The 21,352-nt window shown below is 32.8% G+C and overlaps 2 protein-coding genes across 2 annotated transcripts; both read right to left on the reverse strand.

Annotated features, from left to right (window-relative positions):
• Positions 1 to 17: 17 nt before the first annotated feature.
• On the reverse strand, positions 18 to 6,554 carry LOC145951929 (uncharacterized). The gene is made up of 3 exons (XM_083064120.1): positions 6,270 to 6,554; positions 3,576 to 5,070; positions 18 to 40 (listed from the first exon to the last, which is right to left on the reverse strand). The coding sequence occupies exons 2-3, from the start codon at positions 4,615 to 4,617 to the stop codon at positions 18 to 20; spliced, it is 1,065 nt and encodes a 354-aa protein (XP_082920246.1). The 5' UTR covers positions 4,618 to 5,070; positions 6,270 to 6,554.
• A 2,005-nt stretch (positions 6,555 to 8,559) lies between these two features.
• On the reverse strand, positions 8,560 to 9,332 carry LOC109814194 (cell wall / vacuolar inhibitor of fructosidase 1). Its single transcript, XM_020378567.3, has one exon. It carries the CDS (start codon positions 9,262 to 9,264, stop codon positions 8,734 to 8,736), a length of 531 nt encoding a protein of 176 aa, XP_020234156.1. The 5' UTR covers positions 9,265 to 9,332; the 3' UTR covers positions 8,560 to 8,733.
• Between the last annotated feature and the right edge of the window lie 12,020 nt (positions 9,333 to 21,352).

Consider the following 21,352-nt stretch of genomic DNA (forward strand, 5'->3'; position numbering starts at 1 on the left):
GGTTCCGCAGCCTTCAATTATGCATATGAATAGTAAAATACTATTCATAAATACGTATACATGAATAGTAAAATACATATACGTAAATAGTAAAATACGTATATGTAAATAGTAAAATACGTATATAAAAATACGGTAACTCTTCTAATAATTCCAATACATAAAAAAAAATAAAATTTTGGAATGTTACACTACTTCCCTCCTTTTAGAAATTTCGTCCCCGAAATTACCTGATGCAAATAAAAATGGATATGAAGCTTTCATCTTCTCCTCTAATTCCCAAGTAGCACTTTCTGGTATAGCTCCTCCCCAAATAACCTTTACCAAAGGAATTTCTTTACCCCTAAGTTGCTTTACCATTCGATCCTCGACTCTCACCGGGGTAGCTTCCACCGTCAAGTTCTCCTTAACCTCAATATGATCCGACTCAATCACATGCGAAGGATCATGGATGTATTTTCGAAGTTGTGAAATATGAAAAACATCATGAAGATTTGACAGATTAGGAGGCAAAGCAATTTTGTAGGCAACATTGCCGACTCTTTTAAGAATTTGAAAAGGACCAATAAATCGAGGAGTAAGTTTTCTGGATTTTAATGCCCTACCAACCCCAGTCCACGGAGTGACTTTCAAGAATACATGATCACTTTCTTGAAATTCTAAATCTTTTCTTCTCCTGTCAGCATAACTTTTCTGTCTACTCTGAGCTGTCCTCATCCTATCCTGTATCAATTTAACTTTTTCAGTGGTTTGCTGCACAATTTCAGGTCCTAAGATGACATTGTCTCCAGGCTCACTCCAACACAAAGGAGTTCTACACTTCCTACCATACAAGGCTTCATAGGGTGCCATACCTATGCTAGAGTGGTAACTATTATTATAGGTAAACTCTATCAAAGGTAAAAGGCTATCCCAACTTCCTCCTTGGTCCAAAACACAGGCTCTAAGCAAATCCTCTAAAGACTGAATAGTCCTCTCAGTCTGACCATCAGTTTGAGGGTGGTATGCTGAACTAAGTCTCAGTTGGGTTCCCAAAGCTTGTTGTAGGCTCTCCCAAAATCTAGAGGTGAATCTAGGGTCTCTGTCTGAAATTATACTAGATGGTATACCATGTAATCTCACAATTTCATCAATATACAGTCTAGCTAATCTCTCCAGAGAATACCTAATGTTAATAGGTAAGAAATGTGCACTCTTGGTCAACCTATCAACTATAACCCAAATGGAGTCATGTCCTCGCCTAATCCTAGGCAAAGCAACTACAAAATCCATGGAAATGCTATCCCACTTCCACTCGGGTATACTCAAAGGCTGAAGCAGTCCTGAAGGTTTTTGATGTTCTATCTTAGCCTTCTGACATACTAAACAGGCACTCACAAATTCAGCTATGTCTTTCTTCATCCTAGGCCACCAGAATATCTTTCTTAGGTCCTGATACATCTTCGTTGCTCCTGGATGAAAACTAAGCTTGCTCTTATGACCTTCCTCTAGTATCAGTCGTTTAAGTGTAGGGTTACTAGGCACACATACCCGATCTTTAAATCTTACCACTCCATCTGCACCCAAGGTAAATTCTTCTCCAATCCCTTGTCCTATATCCTTTCGTCTAGTCTCTAGAAATGGGTCTATTAACTGTGCTTCTCCAATTTCCTTTAACAACTCGCTAGTCACTCGAGTCATACCTAGTCTTACACTACTATGAGTCACTTCACAAGTCAAACTTAAGTCTCTAAATTGTGTCAAAAGATCCATCTCTCTAATCATAAGAGAAGACAAATGCAAAGATTTTCTACTCAAGGCATCAGCTACCACATTAGCTTTTCCTGGATGATAATTAAGATCAAAATCATAGTCCTTAAGGAACTCCAACCATCTCCTTTGTCTCATATTTAATTCTTTTTGATCAAATAAATACCTAAGACTCTTATGATCACTAAACACCTCAAATTTAGAACCATACAAATAATGTCTCCAAATCTTAAGTGTGAATACTACAGCTGCTAATTCAAGATCATGGGTGGGGTAATTCCTCTCATGTACCTTCAATTGTCTGGATGCATAAGATACGACCCTTCCTTCTTGCATTAACACTCCACCCAAACCCATCTTAGAAGCGTCACAGTAAACCACAAAAGTCTTACTAAGATCAGGCAATACTAAAACAGGTGCACTGGTCAATTTTTCCTTAAGGGTTTGGAAACTATCTTCACATTTACTATCCCAAACAAACACAACCCCTTTCCTAGTCAAATTTGTCAAAGGTAATACTAGCTTAGAGAATCCCTCTATGAATCTCCTATAGTATCCAGCTAATCCAAGGAAACTCCTAATCTCACTAACTGACTTAGGTGTCTCCCAATTCAACACAGCCTCAACCTTAGATGGATCTACTGCTATACCCCTACTCGAAATTACATGTCCTAAGAAACTCACTTCCTCCAGCCAAAAGTCACACTTGGGCAATTTAGCATAAAGTTGATTCTCCCTGAGAGTTTGTAGTACTACCCTTAAGTGTTCCTCATGTTCCTCTTTAGTCTTGGAATAAACTAGTATGTCATCTATAAAGACAACTACAAATTTATCCAAGTACGGATGAAGAATCCGATTCATGTAGTCCATAAAAATTGCAGGAGCATTTGTCACACCAAAAGGCATTACTAGATACTCATAGTGTCCATAGCGAGTTCTAAAGGCTGTCTTAGGTACATCATCTTTCTTAATTCTAATCTGGTGGTACCCTGATCTAAGATCAATTTTGCTAAACACACAAGCACCTACCAACTGATCCATAAGATCATCTATCCTAGGCAATGGATATTTGTTTTTAATGGTCACTTTGTTCAACTGGCGATAATCCACACACAATCTCATGCTACCATCCTTCTTTTTGACTAAGAGTACGGGTGCTCCCCAAGGTGATACACTGGGTCTCACAAACCCCTTCTCCAACAAGTCTTCTATTTGCTTTTTCAATTCCACTAATTCTATGGGTGACATCCTATAAGGTGCAATAGAAATAGGTCCTGCTCCTGGAACTAAATCTATGGAAAATTCTACCTCTCTTCTAGGTGGCAAACTAAACACTTCAGAAAAGACATCCGAAAAGTCACACACAACAGGCAGTTCATTTATCAGAACATTTTTCTCAGAATTTAAAGAAGCTAACAACATGTATACTTGGGCATCCTCTTGCATAGATACCTTAACTTGGTTGGCAGTCAAATAATCCTTACTCACTTTCTCAACAGGTTCACCAAAAACAATAGATTTACAAGCACAGTTCAAAAGGACATGATTGGAAGATAACCAGTCCATACCCAGAATAACATCTAGTTGACTTAGAGGTAAACAAATTAAGTCAACCAGGAAATCTCTACCTTCAATAATCAGAGGACATTTTGGACAGACATTAGAAGTAATTACAGAACCATTAGTGGGTGTTTCGACAATTAACTCAAAAGATAAGGAAGAGACAGGTAATTTTAACTTAGACACACATGCATGTGATATAAAAGAGTGAGTCGCACCAGAATCATATAAAACGGTTAAAGGAGTTCCATTAATGAAACACATACCCTGAATTAAGTCTTCGGATTGAGTAGCTTCAGCACTACTCAAAGCAAATACTCTTCCTGTGGTTCGAGGTTTGCTAGCGCTCCCTCCAGCCTCTGTTATTTCTTTCTTACTCTGAGGGCATTCACTAGCTTTATGTCCCTCTGCTTTACATTTGAAGCATATCATTATCCTTTGCATCCGACAATCAACTGCCCTATGACCTGGCTTTCCACATTTAAAACAGTTGTTGTGTGGAACAAAACCCACACTTCCCCTTCCAGAAGTCTGGCTAACCATTGGAACTTGGCTTCTTTGTTGCGTAGAACCTTGATGGTTCACCTTAGAACTTGAGTCCCCTGCAAACTTGGTATAAGGTTTATTCTTATTAGCTGAACCAAACTTAGTATTTCTCATCGGTCCTCCACTCTTATAATGAGTTACCCTAGCTCGGTTGTCCTCATCAAATACTCTGCACTTGTTTACCAATTCATGGTAGTGAGTAATCCCTTGATAATTGAACACTTGTTTGATCTCAGGGCGAAGACCGCTCACAAACTTCACGCATTTGTCCTCCTCATTGTCTTCACCATCATACATAGGGCAGAATCTAACCAAGTCTTCAAATTTAGTCACGTATTCAGCCACAGAATTCTCTCCTTGTTTCAATTCAAGGAATTCCACCTGTTTCTTATGTCTTACATCTCGGGGAAAATATTTCTCCAAGAACAGCCGCTTGAAGTTATCCCAGTTTACTTGAGTTCCCGCAGCCATCATTCTTTGCAAAGCACCTTGCCACCAGATGCCAGCCTCTCCAGAAAGCATAAAAACGGCCAAAGTTACCTTCTGTATCAAAGGACATCCCATAGCTTGGAATATCTTTTCAATTTCAAAAATCCAATCAGCAGCTCCATCAGGATTATAGCCTCCACGAAAGCTTGGCGGATTATTTCGCTGAAATCTCTCTAACCAATCTATCTCTGGTCGTTGGTTCAGATTACCAATAGCCTGAGCCATCGCTTGCAGAGCATCGGCGATTGCACGATCATTTCTACCTCCTGCCATTGTTTTTCTGTTTTTCTCCCCCCAAAAAGTTAATAATCATACTCTAAAACAATTAACTCAATCAATCGTCATATTATCAATAAGTTCAATAATCAATTTTACCATATCATTCATCTACCAAACAAGCACAGTAGACTCACAACTCACGGTCGATTGAATCGACCTGCTCTGATACCACTAAATGTGACACCCTTACTACCCCAACTTATATTGTAATAAAAATTTAAATTATGGTAACAGGGTTCACATAAGAAACTTCGATAATCACAATAATATAAATATAAAACATAAAACATAAGAGTTTTACAAATTGTTTTCAAAATAATATTACAATACCAAATGCATATAAATATTTCGTCCTAAAATCCTCTGCCCCGATGTCACAATATCAGAACATTTCCCAAAATAAAATGCTAGCATCTTATATGCCACTTGCAGCTGGATCCTCTCCACCTAAAATATCCACAATTTATACGGTGAGAAAAGAAAATATCTATATGCAAAGTACATTCAAACATATTACAAGATAATCTCATCATAACTCGTTATATAGTGTATACAAACGTATATATAAACATATTTCAATCCATCATTTAAGTCAATATCATAATTATTTAATATTTATAACTCATGTCAATCTCATAATCATTTCCACATACGTAATTCATGTCAATCCAACAATTAACACTATGCCAAGACCTCGCCACGTTTGACACAAGTGATACAGGTTAATTGCCTCACTCAACCCACACCAGACCAGGGGTCACGCCCTCCCTGTAGCATCACTTACCCAGGGGCCGTGCCGTCCCTCACCATTTTGGTGTGAGGAAACACAATCACATTACAATCAATACAATCTCTTGCAATTAACCCTATGCCAGGGCAGCCATGAACGACATAAGTGGTGGTGTTAACTGTCTTTCTCATCCCACACCATGCTAGGGTCACGCCTTCCCTGTAGCACCACTTATACAGGGCCGTGCCATCCTAGTCATTGATGTGAGACATCACAATCACATCCATATCACAACCATACAACATTTCAACTCATAATTCAACTTCTATCACTTACGCAATTTCATATGCATGACACATAAGACAACAAAATAGAGTTTACATACTCCTCAATCATTCTTAATAATTCCAACAAAATAAAGCAAGTTCATTAATATATAAATATGATACATGTCATATATTTATTGCTTCAACACTCGACTTATTACATACTTAATACATCATATTATATTCCCTTAATTATAATTTATCTAAATTGTCCGTTAATGCAGTTCATTAATCCAATAATCCAAAAGTTCAATATTCCAAGGGTCAATAATTCAATGTTTAATAGTTCAATGGTCCAACCGTTCATGAGTCGCTTAGTTATAATATATATACAGATGATAATAAAGAAAATATAAATTAACTCCAGTAAAGGTGGCAGTGCCTCCTAGTTAGGAATCCATTTATATTTTCCAAATCATGTAATAAAAATATAACAAAGATGTACATTTTAGTCTTTTATCAAAAACGTTTAAATTACAAATTAATAGGAGGCTCAGCCTTCCATTCAGATAAATTAAACATGCTTCTGAGAAATTCTACCCAATACCCTCATGTATTCTACATATAAATAACCCTCTTTTCTCCCGTACCTGGATAAATAGTAACTTGGGCAGAACCTCCTCCTCTTTTTCTTAAATCGGAACCGGAACTAGGGCAGAATCTCCTCTCTTTCTTTCTCCCTTTCTATCTCTCTAGAATTTCCTTCTCTCTAGAATTATGAATTTTCAAAATCATAGGCCCCTATTTATAGAAATTTTGAAATTACTATGCACTATGTACTATTCATTAAAATAATATTATTTCATTATTATAATATTAAAGTTACTATGCACTATTCATTAAAATATTAGAATTAATTAAATTTTGAAACTTAATTCCGCAGCCCCCTTCGGTTCCGCAGCCTTCAATTATGCATATGAATAGTAAAATACTATTCATAAATACGTATACATGAATAGTAAAATACATATACGTAAATAGTAAAATACGTATATGTAAATAGTAAAATACGTATATAAAAATACGGTAACTCTTCTAATAATTCCAATACATAAAAAAAAATAAAATTTTGGAATGTTACAGATAACATACATATACATTTCGGTAGCTTACTCATCAGAACTTCACAGTTAAGCGTGCTTGAGCTGGAGTAGTACTGAGATGGGTGACCTTCTGGGAAGTTTCCCAGAAATTGCATAAGTAAATGAAATATCGTGAAATAGAACCCTTGAGAGGCCAAATATGAGGGTTGTTACATTAATAAATTTATTAAAATTAAAAAAAATTATAATTTTTGACGAAAAATTCCTTCAGGGTAATTTCCCACAGATAAATCCGTGGGAAATTTCCCACGGATAAATTCGTGGGTAATTACCCACGGATAAATCCGTGGGAAAATCCGTCGGAAAGTTACCCACGGATAAAAATCCGTCGGTAAATAATTCAGACGAGCAATTTACCGATGGATTAGTGTCCGTCGGTAATCCGTCGGAAATGCACTATTACCCACGGATTTTTGGCATTTCCCAGGGATTTTGGCCGTCTGTAATAGCGAATTTTCTTGTAGTGATCGGCCCCACGGTGGCGCCAAATGTTCTTACTGGGAATTTGCCGTTGGGTTGATTCTCCAAGCAAGATTGGTGAGCCTCCTTCAGGATACGTCTCGTGTTCCAAGATGGGGGTGGTACCTGCAAAAGAGACTTCGATGCTAAAGTTAGGGTTTGTTTTTGTATGAGTCTCGTATAAGTAATGCACGTACCTTAGTGTAAGTTAGGGCTGCGTTGGGCCTTGGGCCTTAGATAAGATATGATATGATTGGATGGCGGATCTCGTCTAGACCGAGATCTCCTCAGATCAGTTATGATCTGGTTAAGTGACGAGCTGACGTCACGCAGCGCGTATCCGAGGTCGTCATGCGTTGCGATGCCAAGCTGGGAGCTCGGCCTTGCAGCACGGATAGTACATATATATTTATTAGTATTAGTTAAAAATATTTCTATGCATATTATTTAATTATTGATATTTATTAGATAATTGTTCTCACTCTTTATATATGTTTCTTGTTTAAAATATTTAATTAATTATAATAGAAAAATAGATGGATCTACCAGCAATTCTGGACCATTTTCCTTCTATCATATCATCAGTATTTTCTGGAACTACTTGGAGTGTGAATGTTGTTGCTAATTTGGTTACCTTTCAAGGAGTGACACTGTCAACTTTCACATTTTCTCCGACTCAGAAAATCTCTATGGTTATTGATGGACCGATAGTAGTTACTTTTCTACCTCCGGCTAACCACGTTAATCCTATAATAAACTTATATCAACCTAATATGTAAATATTGTAATAGATATGTGAAAAATAAGTAATTTTTAATTACGAATGTTGTTGTAAATATTTTTAGAATAATATATAATGTAATTATAAACTAACTATTTGTAAACAAGTTCACAAAATCTTTCTTTATTTTTATGTATAATATTATTAAGGGTATACTTGTGTTAATAACCTATAAAAATATAATATATATATATATATATATATATATATATATATATATAATATTATGTTTAATATATATAAAATTGGGAGTTACATCTATCATGATTGCACCACATCATTATCCAAGTGAGCTATCTGTGTCACATCAACAAAATTTATTAAATTTTTTTATTAAAAATGACTAAAATGTCATAATTGTATTACTTGATATATTAAAATTGTTTAATTAAAACTTAATGATCAAAATTTTACATTTATAATACTTGAGAAATAAAAAAACAATCTAAATCTTATTTTTATTTCTAACAACTGATTTATTAGGTGTTCATTTTTTTTTATAATCTTATTTAGGAGTTTAGAAGAAAAAAAAACACAAACCTTTAAATATATATAGGTAAACAATTTTCAATAGTATTAATCATGGTAGACATCATTATAACACAATAATTCCCCTCCTGACTCTCTTACATTTGGGGCAATTTATTAATGACTAATTTATTTTAGACCAACAACATAGAATTCATATGGCATGACAATGTTTTTGAGAATTTAGAGTAATAGCCTAACAATTGCCCTTGCAACATTTGCCACATCACGCGTATCATTGTTCTCACGTGTGATTGGTGAATTCCTACCGAAGCCTTCCTCACAAGAAGTAGCTTCAACAACAGAATCACTTGTTGCATCTTCTGCAAACTTAGGGTTTCCAAAATTCAAAGCTTGAGTGGCTTGTGGTATATCAGCTACCAAAATAGTTTTGTACTTGTCAACGCATGAAAGCAAAGCTCTTTTATTATTTCCACCCCCTTTAAGAAGTTGATTGATCTTATTCAAGCCTTCATTTGCTTTGGCCTTGATCACATCGACCGTGATTAATGCTAGGCCACTAACATCAGCACTACGACCACGAGGGTCGGCTTCAAGGAGTTTAATACAGAGGTTAGGATTAGGGGTTTGATTGCATGTCTTCACTATGAGATTCACATCGTTTGGCTGCAACTCTCTACAGTCATATGTTGGCAATAATATAATCATAACAAGAATGTTGCATATTAGGTAAAGATGGTTAAAGCTCAGCATCTTTGCCACAATAAGATGTACGATGGAAGTCTTGATAACTAAATAAGTTGAGGGAATTGAAATTGAAATCAATTGCGTTAATATTGTGTAAAACTTCTTTTTCTTTCGACATTATATAGAGAATCACAAAGAAAGACGTAAATGATTTTATTAATGATTTAATAAATCAGTTACAAGACTTGATTTGACAACTAAATATTTTATTAATAAAACACACAAGTAAATATTTTATTAATAAAATACCTTAATGTATGGGAGAAAAAATCAAATTTATTATTCCACATTAAATATTAAGAAATATGCTTTTATCACCAAATTAAATATTTTTTACAAATAGTTAGTTTTTAACTTAATAGGCTTAAATATATATATATTATTTTTTTTTTTTTTGGTTCGTCCCTGAAGTATCTACCGCCGATAGCAGTGACTAATCTCCTCGCTACGTTGGAGGCACCGCCAAGATTTAACGCGGCTGCATACACAAGGCAAGATTCGAACCCCTGACCTTGCTTAAGCGTGGATCAACCTCTACCGCTGAACCACACGCTTGGGGTTAAATATATTTTTATTTGATAATTTTGATTTTAGTTTTTTTTTTAATTTATTTGTCTTCCTTCTAAAATTTATAAACATTATTTTTAGTCATTGTAAAATAATTAAATTTTGATTTTAATTCATGTAAAGTATTTTTTTTTAATTTTCATGTCTCTAAAATCTAAAAAAATTAGTAAATTATCAAATTTAATACTATTTAAGAAAAAAAAAAATAATCTATGAATATGATCCTTTTGTTTTAAAAATATTTTCTCCTTTTAAAACGTTTTACTCTATTTTGACTTTTAACGATTTAAGAAATTAATAAATTATTCATAGAGATATAATATCCTGCATATATATTTGTTAATAATATAAAAAGAAGAAATTTTAGAATAACTCTTATCCTTCAAAATATTTTTTTATATAAATATTATTATAAAAATAAAAGAAACTAATTAAAAAATTAATCAATTTACACTAAAAAAAACATATAAAATCAATATTATTATACTTTTCACATATAAAACTTGTCTTCAATAATTTCGTACAATTAATATATCTTAAATATTTATTCTCCCCAATAATTCTCTCCTGAATAATTTTGTATATTATTAAAAAATTATAAATAAATATATAAATTTTTTAATGTTTAAAAATAAAGAAAAATAAGAATAATATGTGAAATAAATACTTTAAAGTCAGTAAAGTAAATAGAAATGATACATATGATATATTTGAACATATGTAATTCCAATTATGATACATATTTTCATTTTATTATAATACCAATAAATGAAGATTATTAGTAAATAAAAATGATACATATTTTCGTTTTATTGTAATAATTTTAAAGTTTTATCATTATCATTTGATTAATATTAATAAAATTCAAACTGTTTAAGTTAAAGTTAAAAAAAATAACATTTTTATTTATCGATTGAAATAATGTATATTATAAATAATTAAAATTAAACATATTTATAGGATAAATAATATTATAATTATAATAATTAATGAAAAAATTTAATTATGGTTTTAATATTAATATGAAAAATTGTTGTAAAATAATTATCATAAAATATTATTATAATAATTAATATATTTTATAGCTTTATTGTATTTACAGGTCTCAGATTATATTATATATATACTAATTAAATAGATAAAATTAATCTATACTTTATATAAAGTGTTTTAATTTTTGGTAACTCCTCTTGGTTATTTGAGGTTTCAATTTTTAATATAAAGTGTTTTTTTTAGTAGAAGAGATTTTTTTTCATGCCTAAAAATTATGGTTTTTAGGAATCATGAATCTCATAAATAATTAAATTTATTTAGTTAATTATAAATATTTTTAAAAGTATTAGTTTTTGAGAATTAAATATTTTTATAATATTAACTAGACAAATAAAGGAAAATTAATATTTTTATTGTAGTAAAACATTTCTTTTAACTCAAGCATGTTATATACCCACCTACCCTTATGTGAAAATTTTGGTGATAAACCTATAGAAAAAAAATTCAGAAAAAACCATATTTTCTAGGAAGGATATGTTTTAGATGATAATCCAAACGTGAGAAACTAATATTCACAACTTCATATTTTTGAGAAAGCAAAACTATTTTGCGTACCAAACATTCCCTTATAGGGGTGGATCTAGTTGGAAAGAGTTATACCATCTTATCAAACAAAAAAAGTATAGTGCATATTTCTCTTAAAGATAATAAATATAAATGTAGTAAAATTATATTTTCATACATGTTAAGTATAAATATTTTGAAATGAACTGAGATTTTGGATTAATCCTTTACTTGTATTTAACTAAGGGTTTGTTCAATGATTAAGATAAAATAAGATAATTATTAAATCTTGTTATAATCCATTGTTTTTTTGCATCAATGGGATATGATGCTCTTATCCTATTTCTTATGCTATTTTGTTGGTCTCGCGTATTTATTTTTTAATCTTGAGGAGAGATTTGAAGGAGAAGCTACATCAATCAAGTCTCTCCTTAAAGTTTCCATCATTAACAATATCTCAACTTTGCGACTTATCTAACACTCAAGCCCCCAAGTCTTTGACTTATGGGAGAAGAGTTGAATGCATAGCTCTTTGAAAAAAATATATTTTATTTCCCAATGATCGGATATGTCGTTGTTTCAGTAGTCATTTTGCTTGGAATAATGACATGTTAGAGAACTTACAATTACGTGAATATGAAACATTTCACGTACACAAAGAGTCGTGCTCATCTCCACCAGTGATATAAAAGGGATCTAATGGTTCGAGGAGGCTGACACTTTGTTTTTTAGAACCATTTTCTTCTATAAATAGGGTTTCTTAACCTTCACAAGGATTTACTTACAACCTCCGACATCTGAATACACCAAGTACTAGCCCTTCTTCTTGCCTTTTAACTCTGCAAAAATCGAGTATTGACCAAGTATGCCTTCCTTACCTTCTTTTATGAGTTCCAGCAATAGTATAAAATCTCCCTTATTTGGCAAGATGAAGGTTAATGTTATCTCTAGTGTTACCTCATCTTCTTTATCTTCTTCTGGAAACTCTCCTCTACTAATACCCCTAGCACCATAATAACATCTATTAGGGTAGAACCTCCTCCACCAACCACCAAGGTACCCCCTAATATCGAGAACCAAGTGGTTGATCCAATCAAGGCATCTCCTCCAATTGATAACCTGGATTTCATGTTGATTCCCAACTTAATTGTGTTTGGGGAGGTGATTTAGTAGGTAATGAAGAAGAAATGGAAGGATTATCAAGGAATTAAAAAAAATGTGTGTTTAGAGGAGTTGATTTAAGTGGATTTGTGAGAAAATTGTGGTTGGCCGATATAGATTTAATTCCACTCTTTTTAAGGGTGGCTTTGTGTGGAATTTTCCAACAAAGAAAAGCATGAGCAAGACTACCCCTACACTATTGTCTAAATATTAGTTAGTAAAGAGTAAATATATATGTAATTGTTTAAATAATATATTTTTAAATAAAAAACTATGTGAAATACATTTTTTACATATCAATTTCGCTCTATTTCTCATTTAATTCACCTCTACCAAATAACTACGAATTCCACACCATTTCCTACTTTTTCCTATCAGATCAATTCTCACATATTCTCTTTCATTCCCCTTAATTCTCCTCTCTCTCCCAAGCAAAACATCAGAGTTGGATTCGTCATGGAGACAAAGGAAACACACAAACTAGGTCCTAGATAAGGTTTTTGAGTATTCTTCCATGTTTATGAATATGTAATTACTAATCTATTTCCTCCATTGTACTAATATTGTGGAGTTAGGAATGAGATACCTCACAGAGGCTCAAAGGCCTTTGGAGGAGGAGGAAGTGTGTCGAGAAGCCAATGATGATGAAGCCTACTTCTTCTACATACATAAGTGTTCTTTCAAGGCCTTAAATGTTTGACTATTGTTCAACCCATTCATTGTCAAGGTGATGTTAGTTCTCAACGTAGTCCCCACACAATTTCACCCTAATAGTTAGGCGCTCCTGCAAACATTATAATTCATTTACAAGTCGTTAAATATAGAGCTCACCCCTGTAAATTTTCTTCATTTTCACAAAAACTAAGTTGGGCACCTCATCTGGGTGGCTATTTCTTATCAACCATGCTCATGGAGTGTTATTTGATTCTTACACTACTACTTCCTTCAAAAACTTTAAAGATGGATTCTTTAAGTTTTTTCCAATAGTAAAGGGTGCACCTTTCTTCATGGATCTAGTCCCCAGGGATGACGAGAACTCAGCTCCAAATTTTTGTTTTATTGGACAAAGGAACCACTAAAACACAAGGTTTGGGAATTGAAAACAATGAGTTCTTAAGAAAAATATGATTAAAAAATAATTAAACTTATTCCTTTGCCATTGAAAACGAAGAAGATCTTAAATATCTCTAGTTTGTTAATGGCTTAAGTAAAACTTGAGTGTAAGCATTAGGTTTTTAGTTATAGATGTACTTGGTTATTAGAAAATGTTCAGTACTTCAATATATTGTGCTTACATGCATTTTTCTTGTTTTACCATTTAGGGCTCAAAATATTAATTTTGATTAGAAGAGTGGCAGGGTTATGACTATTGCACAAGGTTATTAGGAAATGGGGAACCCTATCAAGAACCATGCCCTTGAGAACCCGACCACTAGGAACCAACATGTCACTCCTTCTAGACAACCCCCACAAGTCCAAAGGGTCCAGTAGAGGTTGCCTTTTACTCCTAGTGTCCATACCAAAGCTCCTCCTTCCTAGCAATGGTCACAAAGACAAAAGGAGAAAATATCGAAGGGTTTACGTCTGCACAAAAAATTTGAGGCCTAATGAAGGTACTTTTGCCATCAATACCAACACTTTCATCGATAAGGGTTTCGATCCTATGTTAATTATGGATCTATTTTCCCTCTCCTTGGCCAACCATGAAGCATTAAAGAAGACCAACCCCGAGGTAACACTAACAACCTTTTGTGACCTTTAAGCCTGATCTTGGGTGATTGCCTAGTACCTCATGGACTAAACTATGCAAGACTAGTATCAACCCGGATGACATCAATAAGTTAAAGGTCAAGCTTGAGGAAAATTGGGCTAGTCTTTAGGAGACATTGAAGACTACGGAGAGGTTGACTTAGGAGGTCACCAAGTTGCAAAGACAAATTGGTGACCTCAAGAACCAAGATAAGGGTGCCCAAACTTAACTTTAGCACTTGGAGGCGCCTTACAACAAACTGGTTGCAGAGAAGAAAACACTAAAGAGCCACTTCCAAGAGTTGTTGAAGTCTTGAAATGAAGAGAGGGTGACAAGAGAGAAGTTAGAGGCGGAGTTGGTTGAGGCCCAACTCCAAATATACAATCAGCATAAGATTGATTTCAAAAAAGCCCTTTGACAAGTCATCCACTTCTACAACATGTGAGACATGTCTATGTTTGACAAGGAAATTTAGTGAATGTGGAGGACTTGCCAAATGGGTATGTTTTGAAGTTGGTTACTCTTCCAATAGAGGATGATGAAGAACCTATTGCCAAGGATGTCAACTAATAGGTCGTGAGTGAGGAGGATATATTGGTAAAAAAAATCAAGATTAGAGTGTGGTAAGGAGCTAGAAGTGCCCATAAATTTGTAAAAATTGCTTTTGAAATTCAATGAAGTTTTATGTTTTTAGTATTCATATTCCTTTGTACATTTTAATTTCTTTTCATTATTTACATGCCAAATAATGTTAGGTTACAATACGCTTATGTCGCTTATTTAATCAGAACACCTAGTTTTAGGTACTTGGCCAAGAACTCATGCTCGACCAAGGTTGAATACCAAGTTTTTGTACTTGTGTTTACATACCAAGATATTGTACTTGGGTTTAGGAACTTGATCGAGAACTTATGCTTGACCAAGATTGAATAATAATATTTTATACTTGGATTTAGGTACCAAGATTTTATACTTGGGTTTAGGTACATGGCCGAGAAGTCGTGCTCAACCAAGGTTGAATACCAAAATTTTATACTTAGGTTTTAGTACTAAGATTTTATACTTAGATTTAGGTACATGGCCAAGAACTCATGCACAACCAAGGTTGAATACCAATATTTTATACTTAGGTTTTGGTACTTGGCCAATAACCCATGCTTGGCCAACAATGAATACCAAGATGTTATACTTGCATCTTTTTCCTCTATCTGACAGCTAGAAATAGATGTATTCAATATGAAAGTAATAGCAATTTTATTGATGAGATTGGTGTGTCTCGTTAAAACCTCCCTAGCCAAAACCCTTTCTATTTTTTAGGAAAAAGATCGATGGTAGGAAAAAGTACATCACTATATTACAAAGTAAGATACATCAACTATAATAAAACTTAAGGTGGGTACTCAAGCATGTATGCTCCATTGTTCAAACATCTCGTTATCCTAAAGGGTCCATCCTAGTTTATCGACAATTTACTCTTAGTTGTATCCTTCTTTGCTTCACCTTGAACCCTCCAAACAAAATCTCCCTCCTGAAATTCTCTTCTGACTAGCTGAGAAGCATGTCAGTGAGTTGCTCTTCAATGATTTACTTCCTATTGAATCTAAGTTTGATCTTGGATGATACATACTAGGTCAAGCTTAACTCGCTGAGAAGAGTCATCATCATCTTGGTGCAAAATTATTCTAAGCGAAGCTTTTACAATCTTTACCGACAACACGACGTTAACACTAAAGGCTAATCATAAGGGTGTCTCTTGAGTAATGAAGTGTGGTGTGCACCTATAAGCTCATAACACATATGACAACTCCTCAGCTCACTTACCTTTAGCTCGACCTAACCTTTTCTTTAATTCCCTCAAGATAACTTTGTTGGCAACTTTGGCCTAACCATTTGTCTGAGGATGTCCCATGGAAGAAACACAATGTTGAATCTAGAGTCCTTCAAAAAATTCATTAAGTTACCTATCCGTAAATTGTTTACCGTTGTTGATCACAATGGTCTTAAGAACCCTAGATCAGCAAATAAGGCTCTTCTAAATGAAATGTTGCATATTCTTGGTTATGATCCGAGCTCAAGGTTCAACATTTATCCACCTGGTGAAGTAGTAAACCTCCACTAAAGAGGCATTTGGTAAGGGAGAAATTTTTCATACCCAATAATCATGATTCTTGGGAATTACCTAAAATATGTTTGGTTACTCATAAATTTTTTTGAGAATATTCATATATAATTCCCAAGAATTAAATATTTTCATATTTAGTTGCAATAGTATATTCCTAAATTTATAAATATTTTTTACAAAATATCATGTATTAAAATAAACTCATTATACACACACACACACACACTTTAATCTTATTATAAATATGATATTAAACTATTCTAAAAAGTTAAAAACTTATTAAAATTATTTAATAAAAATAATAAAATAAAAATGCTACATTATAATTAAGAAGAATAGAAATACATTATTTTATTTCATTCAAATAAAATAATAAAAAAATGTTAACAAATACCATTAAAATTTAGAAATAAAATAGATTTTAATAATATTATTAAAATTAACAAGATCAATAAATAATGAGATATAAGAAAAAGAGAGAGAGAGAGAGAGAGAGAGAGAGAGAAGGGTGAGGGAGTGAGAGTGAGAGAGACAGAAAGCGAGAAAGAGAAATAGAAATAGAAGGCCAGAGACGGGGGGGCGAAGGAAAGAGATACAGAGAGGGGGAGTGAGAGTAGAGAGACAGAGAGCGAGAAAAAGAAATAGAAATAGGAGAGAGACGGGGGAAAGGGAGAGAGATAGAGAGAGGGGGAGTGAGAGTGAAAGAGAGAGAGAGAGAGAGAGAGAGAGAGAGAGAGAGAGAGAGAAAGGGAGAAAGAGATATATTATTTTTTATATACATAAAAAGGGATACTGTGATCTTTTATATACATAAAACTTTCTCCCTAACTTGAGAAAGTTAGATTCTCAACCCCATGGAAATGCTTTTGTGGTAAAGTGGGACAAAAATGATTCTCATGAAATTATATTCTTGAGAATCTCTTCTTCTTTTTTAAAATAGCTACCAAACATTGGAAATTAAGATTCTTGCTTTAAGATTCTCAAGAATATAAGAATATTTTGCGTACCAAATGCCCCTTAAGAGGAATTTGCAACGACTTTTAGCATAAGGGAAAAGGCCTAGAATATCGATACCCTACATAACAAACGACCATGGAGACACTACGCTATGAAAGGACTTTGGAATAGTGTGGATGACATTGTGGTGCTACTGGCATGGATACACTTCTTCACATAATCAACTAAAATTTGTTGGATGGTTGACTAGTAGTATCCAACTCTGAGTATTTAGGCTACCATACTCTTCCCCCTAGTGTGCATGCTGCATATGCCTTGATGTAACTCTTCCCTAATGTACTTAGCTTAGGCCTTGCTAATGCATTTAAGCAAGGGTGCTAAGAACCCCCTCTTGAAAAGCTCGTTTTCAATGATACAAAACTTACTTGCTTGAAAGCTAAGCTTCTTAGCAAACAACAGGTCTCTCGAATGCGATTATGCTTCAAATAATTAATAATTGGTGTCATCCAGCTTTCCTTTATCTCGTTGATTTGCATGCACTCACCACTAGATATACTTGGCTCCTTTAGAGTATGTTAGATAACCATCTAGTGTTAGCTAGAACGTTAAGTACTTGTTAACTTAGACAAGACATCAACTCTGGCATTCTCTTCACAAGGTATATCCTAAATTCAAAATTCTGAGAAGCCTCCTTTAATGCATCAATTACATGATAATATTTCAATCTTTAATTTGATACTCACTTTTTAGTTGTCCAACCACTAATTGTGCATTAGTCCTGCATAATAAATGCTCAACTCTAACCTCTAAAGCCAACCTTATTCTTATGATAAGGGCTTCATATTTTGCCTGGTTGTTCAAAGCCTTAAATCCAAATTAAAGAGATTATTCAATAACTAAACCTTTTGGTCTTTCCAAGAGAATTTTGACACCATTACTGTGCTTACTAGATGATCCATTAACAAACAATGTCCATACCTACCCTTGCAAAGGTTCAGTAGTCATCTCGTCGATGAAGTCGACCAAGCATTACGCTTGAATAAGACCTCTCGATTGATAAGTGAGGTTGAACTTCAACAACTTCATAGAGTAGGTTATCATTCGTCTCGTTAACTCCAGGTTCCTTAGATTTTTAGCAATTGGGTAATCAATTTTGACAACCACTTAATGACTTAGAAAATATAGTCTTAGTCTCTTCGTCACCATCACTAAAGCTAAAGCTAGAATCTTCACTTTTTCATACCTCTACTCGACCTGCTGCAATACTCGACTAATGTAATATGTATGCACCTACCATCCTTGCTTCTCTTGAGCAATGACAACATTGACAGACTCGTCCAAAGTAGATAAATAAAGAAAAAGGGAAAGTTTTGGGATAGGCTTCACTAAAATAGGTGGTGCCGAAAAGATTCCCTTTAACCCTTGGAAAGGATAGGTTTCACTAAAATAGGTGGTGCTGAAAAGATTCCCTTTAACCCTTGGAAAACATCTTCACACTCTAACGTCCACTCAAAGGTTTTTTTTTTATTTTTCAACAAAGTGAACATTGGCTTCATCGTCTCGACTAAGCATGGTAGGAAACAAGAGAGAGAAGTGGTAAATTGTTGAACCTCTTTTAGATTGGTAAAACTCTTCATCTTAAGGACGGCTCTACATTTGTTAGGGTTGGCCTCAATTCCTCTTATTATTGACATAAAGCCTAGGAATTTACTTCCACCTACACACTTCTAAGGATTTAGGCGCATGCTATGTTTCTTACCTCGACAAACACCTTATTAGCAAAATCATCCATGTGCTTGACAATGTTGTTGGAGTTAATCACCATGTCATCCATGTATAATTCTAAGTTCCTCCTAATCTGCCTTTAGAAGACTTTGTCCATCAGTCGTTGGTAAGTAGTACCTACGTTCTTGAGCCTAAACAACATCACATGGTAACAAAAGTTAGCTTCTTTGATAATAAAGACAAATTTTATCTTATTGGGAGGGTACATGGGAATATGATTATATCCCGAGTATGTATTCAAAAAGCTTAACACTTAATGCCTGATAACTACATCCACAAGTTGGTTTATGATTGGCAAAGGGTAAGTATCCTTGGGACAAGCCTTGTTGAGGTCAACATAGTCAACACAGATCCTCCACTTTCCATTACTTCACTACAAGAAAATGACGATTTTGCGACGGTTATATGGCCTACATTGCGACGGTTTGGGAACTGTCGCAGAATTGTCCGTCACCAGGCAATTTTGCGACGGTTATCAGAACCGTTGCACAAACCGTCGCAAACTTGGAATTGCAACCCTTTCATCAACTGTCGCACCAATTGCCTCTAAATTAATATTACGACTCTTTTTTTACCTGTCAAAAATTATAATTTTTTTAATTTTAATAAATTTATTAATGTAACAATTCTCATATTTGGCCTCTTAGGGGTTCTGTTTCACAATATTTCACTATTTAGCGTGTTTTATACTTGTGCAATTTCTGAGAAACTTCCCAGAAGGTCACCCATCCTTGTACTACTCCAGGTCAAGCACGCTTAACTGTGAAGTTCTGATGAGTAGGCTACCGAAATGTATATGTATGTTTAGGGTTTGTACAATCTCATATTTGTACTATAATAATAATATATAATAATTTTATATTATGAATAATAATAATAATAGTAATAATAATAATAATAATAATAATAATATATTTAGTTATTCTTTATTTATATGTACTTACTTTTATAATTAACATCTACTTATTTCTATTTAAAATTATAACTTAAATTATTTAATTTTATAATTTATAATGATAATATAATTTATAAAATTATAAATATTTATTTATTACATACTTAAAAATTAAATTTTAATATTTTAAATAATTATTAATTAATTTAATATATTTATTTACCTTAAATCAAACATATAAAATTCAAAAAAATGTATTTATCCTTGTTTTATTTTCTAATTATCAACTATTAATAAAATACTAACTTAAAATCTTATCTAATTATATATAATATTCTCATATCAAATTTAAAAGAAGATATTAGTTATACAAAAATATTAAGATCATATAGTAAATTGTCAATAAGATTTTAGTTAAATAATTTAAAATAATTAATGTTTCAATTATATTGTTAATTAGAAAATAATTTATTCCAAAACTAATTAAATTTTTTATATTAATTATTAGTAAAATTTAATAACTTTTAAATTAACAATTAATTGGATCGATGAAATTCGACACACACCATGAGTTATTGAGCGGAATAACTTTACCAAGAGTTATTTTGTAAGTTATCTTAAATCAAACATATAATATTCAAAAAATGTATTTATCCTTGTTTTATTTTTTAATTATCAACCATTAATAAAATACTAACATAAAATCTTATCTAATTATATCATAATATTTTCATATCAAATTTAAAACCAGTTCTTACATTTTCGACAAATATAAATTTTTTTGAAATATTCCATAAATAATATAGTTTTTCCTACAAAAATTTTCTCATCAAAATATAAATTTTCCGACAGATTGAATTTAATTTTATAAGAAATCATCTTCGATTAATATAACATTTTGTATATATGATTTAAGAGTAAAAGATTTTCAATTTAACGGTTAAATTTACAAAATTTACATTTAATATAAAGTTATTGAGCGGTGTAACACTTAGTAAAATTTACACCGATGTAATTATAACCCCCCTCATATATATATATATATATATATATATATATATATATATATTAAATGTGACTTTTACTAAGTATTACATCGCTCAATAACTTTATATTAAATGTAAATTTGGTAAATCCAACTGTTAGATTGAAAGTTCATATATCTCAGATTATATATACAAAACTTTATATTAATCCAAGATGATTTGATACTTCATTTTTATAAAATAAAATTGATGTAATATATTCATTTCAAAATACACTAAAATATAAACACTTTGATTACCTTTCAGTTGTTCAA

This window comes from Cajanus cajan, chromosome 9 (assembly GCF_000230855.2).
Source record: "Cajanus cajan strain Asha chromosome 9, NIPB_CcT2T_4, whole genome shotgun sequence".
Lineage (NCBI taxonomy): Eukaryota > Viridiplantae > Streptophyta > Magnoliopsida > Fabales > Fabaceae > Cajanus > Cajanus cajan.